Consider the following 12,406-nt stretch of genomic DNA (forward strand, 5'->3'; position numbering starts at 1 on the left):
CTTATTTTAACACAATAGCAAGTACAGATCAGCTGGTTGGCACCACCATGGGGAGATGGAGATCACAGGTTTGACTCACAGGAAGGCAAGTGAAGCAAAATATTTTTTTCGCTGCCCAGTCAATTGTTCCAGTTTTTTCTAGTTAAATCAGTGACCGGCCGGTTTTTTGTCTATGGTTCCAAATGGTCCCGAAGGTGTTTGTATCTGAATAATAGGTTACCAGTTTCCTGAATAAAAGATTACAATGTCAAATGCACAGCTTGAATCCTTGTTTAAATTAGTACTCCATTAAACTACTCATCAAAGTGAATAGTCAACCGATATATAAAGAGGGAAAAGAACGTGACACAGATCGTCAAAGATTAAGAAAGTTTTCCTTTCGTTTTTTTTTTCCACTAAACTACAGTATGATTTCACACGACATAGTCTAGAAAACAAACCTTTACATGAAACGAAGAAAACAATTATAATACTTGTCACTGAGTCCGGAGGGTTAATCCAACACAAAACGTGTTTTTCTTTCTTTAAATAATTCCATATATTTTGACATCCACTTAAGAAAGATGTGGACACACGAGTTTTAGCACGGGTGCTTGATCGAACAAGCAGACTTGGTCCTACAAAGAGATGATAATCAGCTGTTCGATCCACTCAGGGACACAACCTAATGTCAATTTTGTCTTGTTAATATAATTTCTTGATATCAATTACTTCACGTCAAGTTATATTTAAAATTAATTTACAATGATGTACTCTTTTACCATGGTATATCCAAATCGTATACCTAAAAAATTTAAAGTTCCAGATGGAAAAACCTTATTAAACCGATGGATAGTCGACAAAGCGCACAAAGTCAAACCTCACAGAAAGTCACTGCTGCGGTGGGCCGACAGACCGTGCATTAAACAAACCCATTCCAACCGTGGACTTTGGGAGGGCATTTCCCCTATTTTATTGATTTTTCTCTTCAGAAAACTCTCGCACCGAAAAGACGAAAACACAAGCAAGCGCGGCCATCTCTCTGATCAAATCCACATCGGAGCAACCACCGAAAAGCACGCGATTCCTACCAGTCCGGCCGCCATCAACACCGCCGGTGGGAAGTGCCTGTCGCCGCTGGTGGCGCCCTTGCTCTGCTCCGGAGCGCCCCTCCCTCCTCGTGCTGCTGTGTCTTCTACGGTTTCTTGGCGGTTGGGTCGCGTCAAAATCCTAATCTTTATCTACCTCTCGTCCCTCTGACGCCGGCTTTCTTGACTAATCGGCGGCGGAATTTCGCGACCTGGGTTTGGCTGCCTTGTCTTCTTCCTCTCGATCGGTACACGCGCGGTAGCTGTTACCTTTTCCCTTGTTTGGTGCTCAAAAGAACGCCTCTTTCCCTGGGTTCTTGATTTCTTAGAGGTTGCCGTCTTCTTCATCTTCTAGTGTTGGTTGTCTTCGGCGCCTAGTCAACGCGACGACTTGATTGGGTATGTTCGGCTCGATCTTTTTGGCGTTTGTTTACTTATTTGCTATTGCTGGTGATGGATTAATTCCGGCGTTGGGATTGAGAGAATTCGCCGTCAATTTCGCATCTTGCAGGTGTTCGATTTGAATTCTTGGTGCATTAGCATTAGTTGCCATGGGCGGCGTGTGCTCGGCGGGGATCCCTGGGGACAAGTCGCCGACGGAGCTCTCGTTCCGGGCGATGGGGTTCGTGGTGGAGCAGGAGTTCAAGGCCTTATCGGCCGCCGGCAAGAACAGGACCGCGCCCGTCGAGGAGGCGGTGGAGCCTGACCAGGCGAGCGACAAGTCGTCTCGTCTTTCGGACAAGGGTTCGCCTCCATCGCCCACGGGCTGCAAGGCTCGCCGCTCGGTTTCGAAGGAGCCGCATTTGGCACGTGCCTCGTCGACGAAGGCCGGGAAGCCCAGGAGAAGCACCTCCAGCAAAGCCGGTCCGAGCAAGGCAAGTCTTTCCTGTTCAACGATTCATGCGTTCGAGGCATTGATCTTTCGATTAGATTGTGCAGTAGCTTGTATAATTGCACATAAACTGTGGTTAGATCGTGCACCAAGACTTGGGTGTTGTATTACATTGTGTGTCATGACTCATGACAATACTTTCGCGGATAAAAATGTACTTTGCGATCTTGTTCGTAACCGGAGGCATTAAGTTCTTATGCCATAACATCAGCAATGAGCCAATCTATTGAGTTGTGTATTCAGGCATGGTTTCTATAGTTCAGAATAAGCTTGTTTTGCCACGTTTCATAATGCATTTGTTTTTCTTGACTCTTCTTGCAGGTTTCAGACATAGGCTTATCGTTTGGTAGAAAGAGTACCTCTGGACTTGGGAAAGCAGTGGAGGTTCTAGATAATCTGAGCAGCAGCATGTCAAGCTTGAGCCCTGGAGGTGGTTTCGTGTCGGGGGCAACAAAGGGGAACAAAATATCAATCCTTGCGTTTGAGGTTGCAAACACTATAGTGAAGGGCATGAGCCTCATGCAGTCTTTGTCCAAAGAAAGCCTGAAGTATTTGAAGGACACTGTCCTTCGATCAGAAGGTGTACAGCGTTTAGTTTCAAGCGACATGGATGATCTGATGAGGATTGCTGCAGCTGACAAGAGGTTTGGCAACAAATGCATTAACATTTTGATTCTGTGTTATGATTTAGCTTATTTGTCATACCTTTCATGTTCCCAAAAAATGAAAAATTTCATATTGTGGTTGCATCTTTACAGGCAAGAGCTGAGAATATTTTCACGAGAAGTGATAAGATTTGGTAATCGTTGTAAAGATCCTCAGTGGCACAACCTAGATCGCTATTTTTCCAAGTAGGTTATCGTTTACATGCCTTAATGATTAATGTCCAAGTATGATCATCTCAATAGTTTTTCTTGTGTTCATTTCCAGGCTAGAGTCAGAAATTACACCCCAACCAGAATTAAAAGTAATGGCAAAAGCAGAGATGCAGCAACTGATGACCCTTGTTCGATACACTGGTGTGAGTATCACATAATTTGGTATATATTTTTCTTTGAAACGAAAAAAAAAGACCTTTGACAAATGTCTTTAGTGCTTTTATAGAACAACAAACTGTGTTTGGTGATATTATTATGGTATTCGCTAACGTTTGCAGATCATGCAATCTATTTGCTCCTTCTGACTATTCATTGTAGCCTTTTCTGATTCAGTTGCTATTTTACTTGTCATCTTATAGGATCTCTACCATGAATTTCATGCATTGGATAGATTTGAGCAAGATTATCGTCGTAAATTGGAGGAAGAGAAAAGATCAGTTACATTTGAAAGAGGTATATCTATTTTCATCCATGTATCACCCTTGTAGCTTCAGATGTTATTTTACAACCAGACCAAATGTCTGATCCTCATTGAACCTATGAACAGGGGACACTCTTCAGATTATAAGACAAGAAATGAAGAGCCAAAGGAAGCATGTACATAATTTGAAGAAAAAGTCTCTTTGGTCTAAGATACTTGAAGATGTAAGTAATTATATTGAAACTTGGTACGAGCGGAAGTGTACAGATCACAACAACTTTCTGGTTGTCTGTGTTTAATGGGCAACATGAATAATGCAAAATTTTCCCCTATTTGTAGGTCATGGAGAAGCTTGTTGATATTGTCCACTTCCTACATGTCGAGATTCAAGATGCTTTTGGGCCTTATGGTATGCTCAGTCACCCACTCTATCAGTCATCAAATCTGCCATTGTTACCACCTGATTACTACTGACTTGTATGTGGTGTTTCTTTTTATTCCTGTAGATGGACATGTAGAGTCGAATGAATTTTCAGAGAGCCGTCAAACACTAGGGTCAGCTGGCCTCTCGCTTCACTACGCTAATATCATTTCTCAGATTGACAATATTGTAAGTTTCTTCTGGTTACTCAAATATCTTTTGCTACCTCCTTTTCTCTTTTGGAAGTTGATTATTGGTTAGCTACATTTATTTTCCATATTCAAATTCTCAACTTTTGGGCTGTGCTGAAACTAGCAGATCAAATATGCAGTGTATATTCTCTAGATATTATGTTCTATAGGCACAACTTGAAGCCTTATTGGACAATGGTATGACAGAGTAAGGTTCAAAAAGGCCTTTAGGTTGGTATGCCTTTTAAAACTCCAAAATTTTCTTTTTAAAGTGTTGTTTATATGCCCAATCAGTCACCATACGTAAATGTGCAACCACGAGTGTGCGTCTTTTGTGCTGAAAATATGTAATTGTGGCAGAGTTAAAGATCTTATGCTGCTAGCATACAGACATACTTTTAACAAAACACTATCTCCAAGTGCGATTAGTCGTTGAACAGTCTTGGGGAGGTATTTACTGACTGATTTTGCCTACCTAAGGTTTCCCGAAGTTCTGTCCCCCCACAAAGTACAAGAGATGCGCTCTATCAAGGACTACCCCCAAATGTTAAGTCTTCTCTTCGAACAAGATTGCTAACTTCCTTAGAATCTCAAGAGGTATTCTGATGCTTAAAAATGCTGCTCCATTAACTACATTCACAACCCGCTACTCGGGATTTTTATTTTCTAAATTTGATTTTTTTTTCCTGCGATAGCTTCCGATAACTCAAATTAGATCTTCAATGGAGAAGACATTGCAATGGATTATCCCGTTTGCTAATAATACGGCCAGGTACCTAAATTTCGACTTTTTAACTTCAGAAAAATAGATTCGACCAGACCCTTGATCCTTTTCCAGGTACTGACTTTATGTTAATCCTTGCTTGCAATGCTACACCAGAGCACACCATGGATTCGGATGGGTTGGCGAGTGGGCAAACACAGGGTTAGAGGCTCATCTTCCTTTCATCTATTCCTCAAACTAAATCTAGTCCCCAAATGCAAGAATTCTTATCTGGGCTGCGAACTCATTCGCACAGGAATGATCTGTCACGAAAACAGCCAGGCCAGCCCGACGTGCTCAAGATCGAGACTCTTTATCACGCAGACAAAGAGAAAACAGACGCATGCATATTGGATTTGATGGTGTGGCTCCACTGCCTCATCAGTTACAGCAGACCAAACAAGGGGAGCAGGTCACCGAGCAGATCCCCTGTCCGTTCTCCGGTGCAGCCAAGACATGCCATGGCCCCGCGGTCGCCGGTGTCAGCTGCGTCCAGCAGCTCGTCTGCCCTCACCAGAGAAGACCGGGAGATGCTGCAGGACGTGTGCATGAGGCGGCGCTCCCCCGGGAAGAGCAAGAGCCAGGAGCTGTCGACCAGCCATAATTCGGCACTGAGCAAGAACGACAGGCTGAGCAAGAGCAGCAGCCATTCCCCATCGCGGGATAACGGCAGGGTCTTCCCCCTGACGAGCAGGTCTGCTGCCGTGTCACCTGTGGTCGATTTCGACATCGACCGGATCAAGGAGCTGGACGTGATCGACAGAGTGGATGTGCAGAAACAACTGTGAGACCTCTACCTACTCTGGGCACTGTGAGTTTTATTCAACGCAGTGAAACAGGCATCGGAGCGGAGGATACAGAGATTCAGGCATTTTCACGCCGGCGCAGCCAGCAGCTGGTGTACGCATGGATGTCTTAGTGCTTAAGGTGTGAGAGTATTGTCAATAAATTTGTGCTGTGATAGGAGAAAGAGAGACCAAATTTAGGTGTCAGAAACCATGATCTGATGAGTGATCGTGTTGATTAGCAGATTAGCATACATAATGCCTGCAGAACACTGCAAGCACATACATAGGTAAGTTGTTTCTTTTTTCTGTCTATCTATTTGGTGGTCAGTTTTTGTAAATGTACCGTGCCAATCATGTAAAATTCTCGTGTTTGTAAGTTGTAATTCTATACAGGTGCAATTTGCTAGGTATCATCGCAAAAAAATGCAAAAGTTAAAAAATATCATCGGTGTGAGGATGATACGTGAACATGTGGGTTATGGATCTACGTATCATTCTCATACCGATAGTATTTTTAATATGAACATTTTTGTGATGATATTCACTAATTTTGCCTTTTATATAAACTTGCAAAAATCTACCTGCCTGCACTCCCAGTGTAAGTTCAGAAGTTAGGTAAAACATGCATGCGTTTATCCCAGCTTCTGATGCTGTTGGGAACCCGACCCATCCAAGATTTGCTGCGGTCAATGCGAGATCACAACACACGCAATGTCAAAAGAAGCAAACATGTGGACTTGCTACCTGGCCTGGTACATGGGCCACGTTCTCCGATGATGTTGCAAGGCAAGGCAGAAACAGCAACACGAGTCGAGTGTCAGGAAGAACATGGAATCCTCTGCCCCATCGGGGAAGAGATCGCATAGTAGACCCTGCAAGCCCTGGAACCCACTCGAGAATCGAGATGGATGCTTGACGCTTCAGCTGCTGCAAGGCTACTGCATCAGCAAGTTTGGATTCGAGTTGAGTGACGAGACCCATGCCGTGCCAGAGGTGGTGTGGTGGCTGCGCGCGCGCGTACAACACCGGTCCCGTTCCTCGGCCATGATACGATGACGAAACTTGGAGCCAGCTAGAGCTAGCGGAGTGTCCCTGCCTCAGTACTCCTCGTGTCGATTTTGCAGTGCGCATACCCATCTGATCGTCCGCCACATAGGTGTGTGCTTCCAAGGTCCGAGCTTAGCATTACTCATCCACATCTGATCGTCCGCCATGGATGACACAGGCATGAACCGTGATGATTCACCAGGTGGTGAATGGCGACGGTGATCCCTTGTCTCCACATCACATGGGTGCATGATTTCAGAGAACAAGAAGCAAAGCGATGGTATGTATATGCGTGGCGTACGTGGGTTCTGCAGGCGAGGCGACACCCTGATGATGTGAGTCAAGAAACCGCAAAGACCAACGGGCGACTGCACCATGGAGCCATGGGTTCCATCAGAGAACGGGCCATTGGGATCCGATCTAGGCCGTCCGATCAGGATCCGAGGTTCCGGAAGAGAACGGGCCAGCTGATCCTCAGCGTTCCATGAACAGGTCTTTCAGTTGTTAGTTTCAGCTGTCGCTTTTGTGCCCACCATCTCTGCAAGTAACGCACGTGTGCGGGTGAAAGTCGCACACGTGCAATAGTTGCATCTCGAGTGCCTGGTACCGTTCACGCCACGTACTGTTTCAACTCGGTACGTACTATTCATAGCCTGATCTCTCTTTTTTGTTACTCAGTGTGTAATACACGTCTTCGCAATGCTGTGAATTTTTTTTCCAGAATTTTTCATGTCTTTTTAAGGGACTGAAGCACCTCAGCCCCTAGGAGCACGCACCTGAGATGTTCTCTACGTGCAGGGCCACCACAAGTGGTGTCCACGAGAATACACGAAGATTGAAGCACTCAGCTGGGCCTTGCCAGCAGGCCTGTGATTGTGATCTGCCGGCACTTGCATGCATCCCTTTGCCTTACGCGGCTCATGCCACGCATCCGTACCTCGTGGATGCAGATGACCACCGTATTAAATCTAAAAGAAAATTTTATAGGACTCAATGGTACAGAAAGACTCTCTTTTGTATATATTACGTGTTTTTTTCTTACTTTTAATTGCACATGCTTACCATTAAGTTAGGAAAAAACGATATAAATCAAAATTTTATAAAGATCTTTCGGTAAATTATCTCATAAAATTTTCTTCCACAACGTCGCAAGAAAATGCTCCATTCTTGGGAGTTGGAATGGTGGATGCATATACACGTCTTGGGAGTGTCGGCAGGCTTTAGGTACAGAGACGATTCATTCACTCGCCTTTCGGTTCTCCTTTACCTGCGCGAAGGTGCAAAGTAGTATGTACTCTTCCACCAACGGAAGATACTGGCTAGATTTAGCTCTCTAGATAATCAACGGGAAGCAGTCCAGAACGCGTCATCATATATAGATAACAGCCCGTGTGTTAGCAATTAGCAAAGTGCAAGAATGGAATAAATTTAGGGCAAAGATCTGAACTGGCCATTAGCACAACTTTGGATAGTGGCTTGTGGTGAAACCTACCTGTTTGGATTCGAGTCTCAGAATCAGCACAATTGCTCATATTTATAAAATAACTACCCATGTACTCGACGTCTTAACCTCTTATTCATATAGAATTTAACACGATGGAAATAGAAAAGGATTATGAATAGAGCAGCTAAGCAAGACTTGGCCTGCCTACATGGCACGTGAAGATTAAGTACGGGTTCTGCTTCTAGCCGGTTCTAATTAGTAGTTGTGGGATTCCATCGGCATTACTTTCCATGTACTCCATATTGGGTTAACAATGACACAACGCCCAATCAAATTCCCTACAGGTGCTCTAGCTATAACAGGGGGCTGAGGAACATGCATGCATGATGGAAAATAGCAATGGCAAATTAACCAAATCAGAGTGATTTGATTTAACACTAGGAGAGTAGTATAATAATCCCGTGATCACGATCTCACTGACAACACTGACAAGGACGCGCATACATACGTGACGCCGTGATCATCCTGTACGTAGCACGCCAACTAACCGGTTCAATGACAAAATTATGCATGCATCTCTCCAGCTTCCGGGTGTTAACTACCTCCACTAATCAGTAGCTAGTCAACCTCCATTATTTCTTTTTTGGGTAATACTAGTTGGAAATTAAATCAGAGTGCACTGGCTCCTGTCGGCCATGTCCATGATTAACTCCGATTTTTCTGAACGTACGTGATATAATTTGCAGTGCTTTTTGCAGGAAATATATTAGACGGGCCTCGAGGAGACAGCTGAGAACCAAGTTTCGGTTTAAATGGTTAATGGAGGGTTTGTACTCTTATCTAAGAGAGATTGAACTCTAAGTTTGTTTTTTTAATGTCAGACTACATACTCATCGATAACAAGATATTTATGATAATTTATTCAATCTTCAACTCCACATCTTCAATCATTATAGGCATTGTCTAACAAAAAGCAAAACAATCATGCATGCATTGCATCATGTATGTGTATAATAACCATTAACCAAAAGGTATTTTTACATGTGCAGGCAAACCATATAGAGGAAGGGAAGGAAATTAGTTAATTTCTTTGCAGGAGATGGAGGATATATTTGCCAGACTTCTATATGTGTCCGTATGAATGGTGCATATATATGAGTTTGTTTATGTAGCAGTTGAGATATAGCACCGGACTAAAGAAGAGTTTTCTTGCTAGCTAGTGGACATACCCATCGAGGCAACCATAAACTAGAATATATACTGCATGATTTGGTGAATGGATGTTTCATGCATGTCGTAGTTCAGATTAAGCTATCGGTTAATTCAAACAATGATTTAATACTCACACACCCGTCGTTAAGCAATTCCCTTTCCTGCTTGTCTCTTCCGGGGGTTGCGTGAAAAGCAGATCATATTACACACTTACCGTACTGAAGAGACAAGCTAGCATGATGCATGACGTACAACGTAGTAGTAGTACATATATTCCAGGTTTACACACGCAACCACAGGTTTAAACTCTAAACCCAAATTAACCCAGTAATTAATTAATGCTGCTTACTAAAGCACATGCCACAAGCAACAGCACCAACATTTCGGTGGCTACGGCAAATGGTGCCGAATTATTTGGGCAAACACTACGACTACTGCTAATTAACATTTAACTGTAAATCACGCGTATATGAAATTATCTATAAACCAGGCATATATCCTGATTACCTCTAATTTACAGCAAATCAGCCCAAATCCAAACACACAACAGCATTGCTATATATAGTAGTATCAACACATACGGTGTGAGATGATGACGCGTGCAGACCGCAATACTTATCTCTCTCAGACTTAGGCCACCGACGACTTGGCCTTGGCGGCGAAGCACGCGGCGGCGCGCTTGCATGAGCGGCAGAGGCTGAGCACGGAGAGCCACTCCGCCAGGGCGTTGCCCAGCCGCGGCCGGCAGCTCCGGCCGCGCACACTCCACCCCAGGCGCCCCGCGCGGCCGCGCTGCAGCTGCTCCGGCGGAGGGTGCATCGCGGCGTACTCGGCGAGGACGATGCAGGAGTAGGGGTCGGCGCCGCCGCCGGTGCAGGCCCTGGAGAGCAGCGACGGCGGCAGCGGCAGCGTCTTCCCGGCGCCCTTCAAGGACTGGCGGTTCCGGGCAGGCGTCTTGGGGATGCCCGGGCGGTGCTCCCAGGAGAAGGGCACGGAGGAGGCGGGCAGAGGGGAGGGTAGGAACCGGTGGAACGGGGAGGGGGGCTCGAAGGTCGGCGTCGACGATTGGTTGGGCTTGGACTTGGACGGGAGGAGGCGCCGGCGTCGGCTAGGGGTGTCCACGGAGGAGGAGGGCGTCGCCGGCGCCGGCGAGGGATGCGACGGGGATGCGGGCATCGTGGTGTTGTGGTGGTGGACTGGTGGGGGCGCTGGGTCGTGTTTTATGGTGTGTGCGGGGCGCAGGTTTGAGCGTAGAGATCGCGGAGCGGGGACGGGTTTTGTCTCCATTGTCTCCACCTGCTCGTCTCCGTCTTGCCCTGCCTCATAGTGATTTGATATCGGGTCAAATTTTTTCTTCCATGAATCCCGACTTTGAGTCGACTCTCTCTCTCTCTCTCTCGTTTCAATTAAAATTATTAAAAACTCTAGATTAAATTTAATTAGAAAATAATAATTACCATAATATATAAATTAATAAAAAACTACACATAAAATTCAGGAGACCTAACATAATATATCAATAGTTACGTACATATATTAGTTTATAAAAAATTTATTAAAAAAATAATAAACTTCTTAATAAACCCGCTAAACGTGTATGTAATATATACTTTAAGATAGAGCAGAGCTGAACAGAACTTGACCCACCCCACCCCGCCCCAACTAGTGCCCCGACTTATCTTACCCCAACTAGAACGGGACGGATAAGGACCCAACATATTGAGTGGAGACTTAGACTTCTATTTGTACGTCGATAGAAGGGAGGGTGGGAATATTTTAGGACCCTCGTCCGCCACATTGGATGCTGACGTGTCCGCCAGGCTCCTTCCAAATGCAACAATATGGATTAAAATTTTGAAATTTCAGGTATTTTAGGAGAATTAAATATGTAATTTTGAAAAAAAAATCACTGATACGTGATCCACATAGCAGATAATAAAAAATAACCGAAATTTGAATTTCGATCTTTTCACGATGAAAAAAGATATAAAATGAAATTTAAATCCTGGCAGCAAATACTGTACTGGTAATAAACTGACCAGAGGAATCTAGCGCCACGGGCTGCTATGTTCTAATCGAGATGTTGAAAGTTGTTTTTCTTTTTTAAAAATATTTTTTTACTGGAGCTCGCTATCTTACTGTCGAGGTCCTTGCATAGATCTTCGCTGTTCATTTGTGCTTCTCTTCATATGTCTGTCTTTTTTTGGAATTCTTCATCGTTGACCAAAGCTCAGATCCATTCTAAGTTTCATAGCTAAAAACACTTTCAGCTCTATTTTTGAACTTTCACCTGGGAATTCGAAAATTACCCCTCGCTCAGCACCATATGGTTTTAAAAAAAATCCATCTATAATAATTAATACATACGAATTTAAACAAAACTCGTCTGTGACTCTAACTGCACGCAGACAGATTTCAATAAGATCCGTTTGTGATTCTTATTAGGCATTAACGGTTTTACAGAAAATTCATCTGTGTGTAACTTTATAGTAAATAATTTTGAAACCGTCTATAACAAATTCAATATTACATATATTTCTGTAGAGATAAAATCTAAAACTATTTATAATAGAATTTAAAATTCTTATATAATAACTCATTCTGTAATAAGGCTAGCTAGAGCCATGGCTCTTTGGATGCAGGCATGCATCTATACGTGGAGCATGTCTCTCTCTTCCTCTGAAGAAGAAGAAAGTAAGATATTGTAATAATTATATATATATACACATTATTGTATATATGTGATATAGAATAACTATTCTACAACAAGTACAACAGAGCTGGTCCAATCCCCAGCGCACCTCCGTGCCCACGTTTGTTTGCCCCATGCGCTCGTGCCACCACGTGTCCCCATGCTCCCCTTTGGCCACCCATATAGCACTGTAGTTATTCGGTAGTTTTCATTAACTAATTCTTTACTAAATATTCAGTAGTTGCTATTCAGTAACCCTTCAGTAAATTTTTATGATTAAGATGCTTCAGTAGTCATAAGTAGTGTTGCTTAGTAATTATGTCAGTAGCTGTTTAGTAGTATCAAGTTATAAAAAAATGTTCAGTATTGTCATTAGTCGTTAGTAATTTACTATTCAGAAGTTCCAAGTTATAGTAAAATTATTTAGTAATTTGTGTCAGTAGTTATTAATAGTTGCTAGTAGTTTGTATAGCAGTGTTAGTAGTTCTTATTTAGTAGTTTTATTCAATAGTTTAATATCATAGAAAATTTGTTCAGTAGTTTGTATTGGTAGTGTCAGTAATTACTAGTTGTTTGTTCAATAGTATTAA

General features: G+C 43.4%; 2 protein-coding genes across 2 annotated transcripts; one reads left to right on the forward strand and one right to left on the reverse strand.

Annotated features, from left to right (window-relative positions):
* The first annotated feature begins 934 nt into the window (after nt 1-934).
* LOC133921992 (protein PSK SIMULATOR 1-like) lies at nt 935-5,811 on the forward strand. Its single transcript, XM_062367128.1, has 13 exons — nt 935-1,466; nt 1,579-1,942; nt 2,281-2,603; nt 2,718-2,810; nt 2,890-2,980; nt 3,197-3,290; nt 3,385-3,482; nt 3,598-3,667; nt 3,765-3,868; nt 4,351-4,467; nt 4,566-4,642; nt 4,751-4,795; nt 4,890-5,811. The coding sequence occupies exons 2-13, from the start codon at nt 1,619-1,621 to the stop codon at nt 5,419-5,421; spliced, it is 1,968 nt and encodes a 655-aa protein (XP_062223112.1). The 5' UTR covers nt 935-1,466; nt 1,579-1,618; the 3' UTR covers nt 5,422-5,811.
* A 3,606-nt stretch (nt 5,812-9,417) lies between these two features.
* Nucleotides 9,418-10,494, reverse strand: LOC133921993 (vegetative cell wall protein gp1-like). The gene has a single exon (XM_062367129.1). The coding sequence runs from the start codon at nt 10,409-10,411 to the stop codon at nt 9,755-9,757; it is 657 nt and encodes a 218-aa protein (XP_062223113.1). The 5' UTR covers nt 10,412-10,494; the 3' UTR covers nt 9,418-9,754.
* Between the last annotated feature and the right edge of the window lie 1,912 nt (nt 10,495-12,406).

Source organism: Phragmites australis, chromosome 6 (assembly GCF_958298935.1).
Source record: "Phragmites australis chromosome 6, lpPhrAust1.1, whole genome shotgun sequence".
Taxonomy (NCBI): domain Eukaryota; kingdom Viridiplantae; phylum Streptophyta; class Magnoliopsida; order Poales; family Poaceae; genus Phragmites; species Phragmites australis.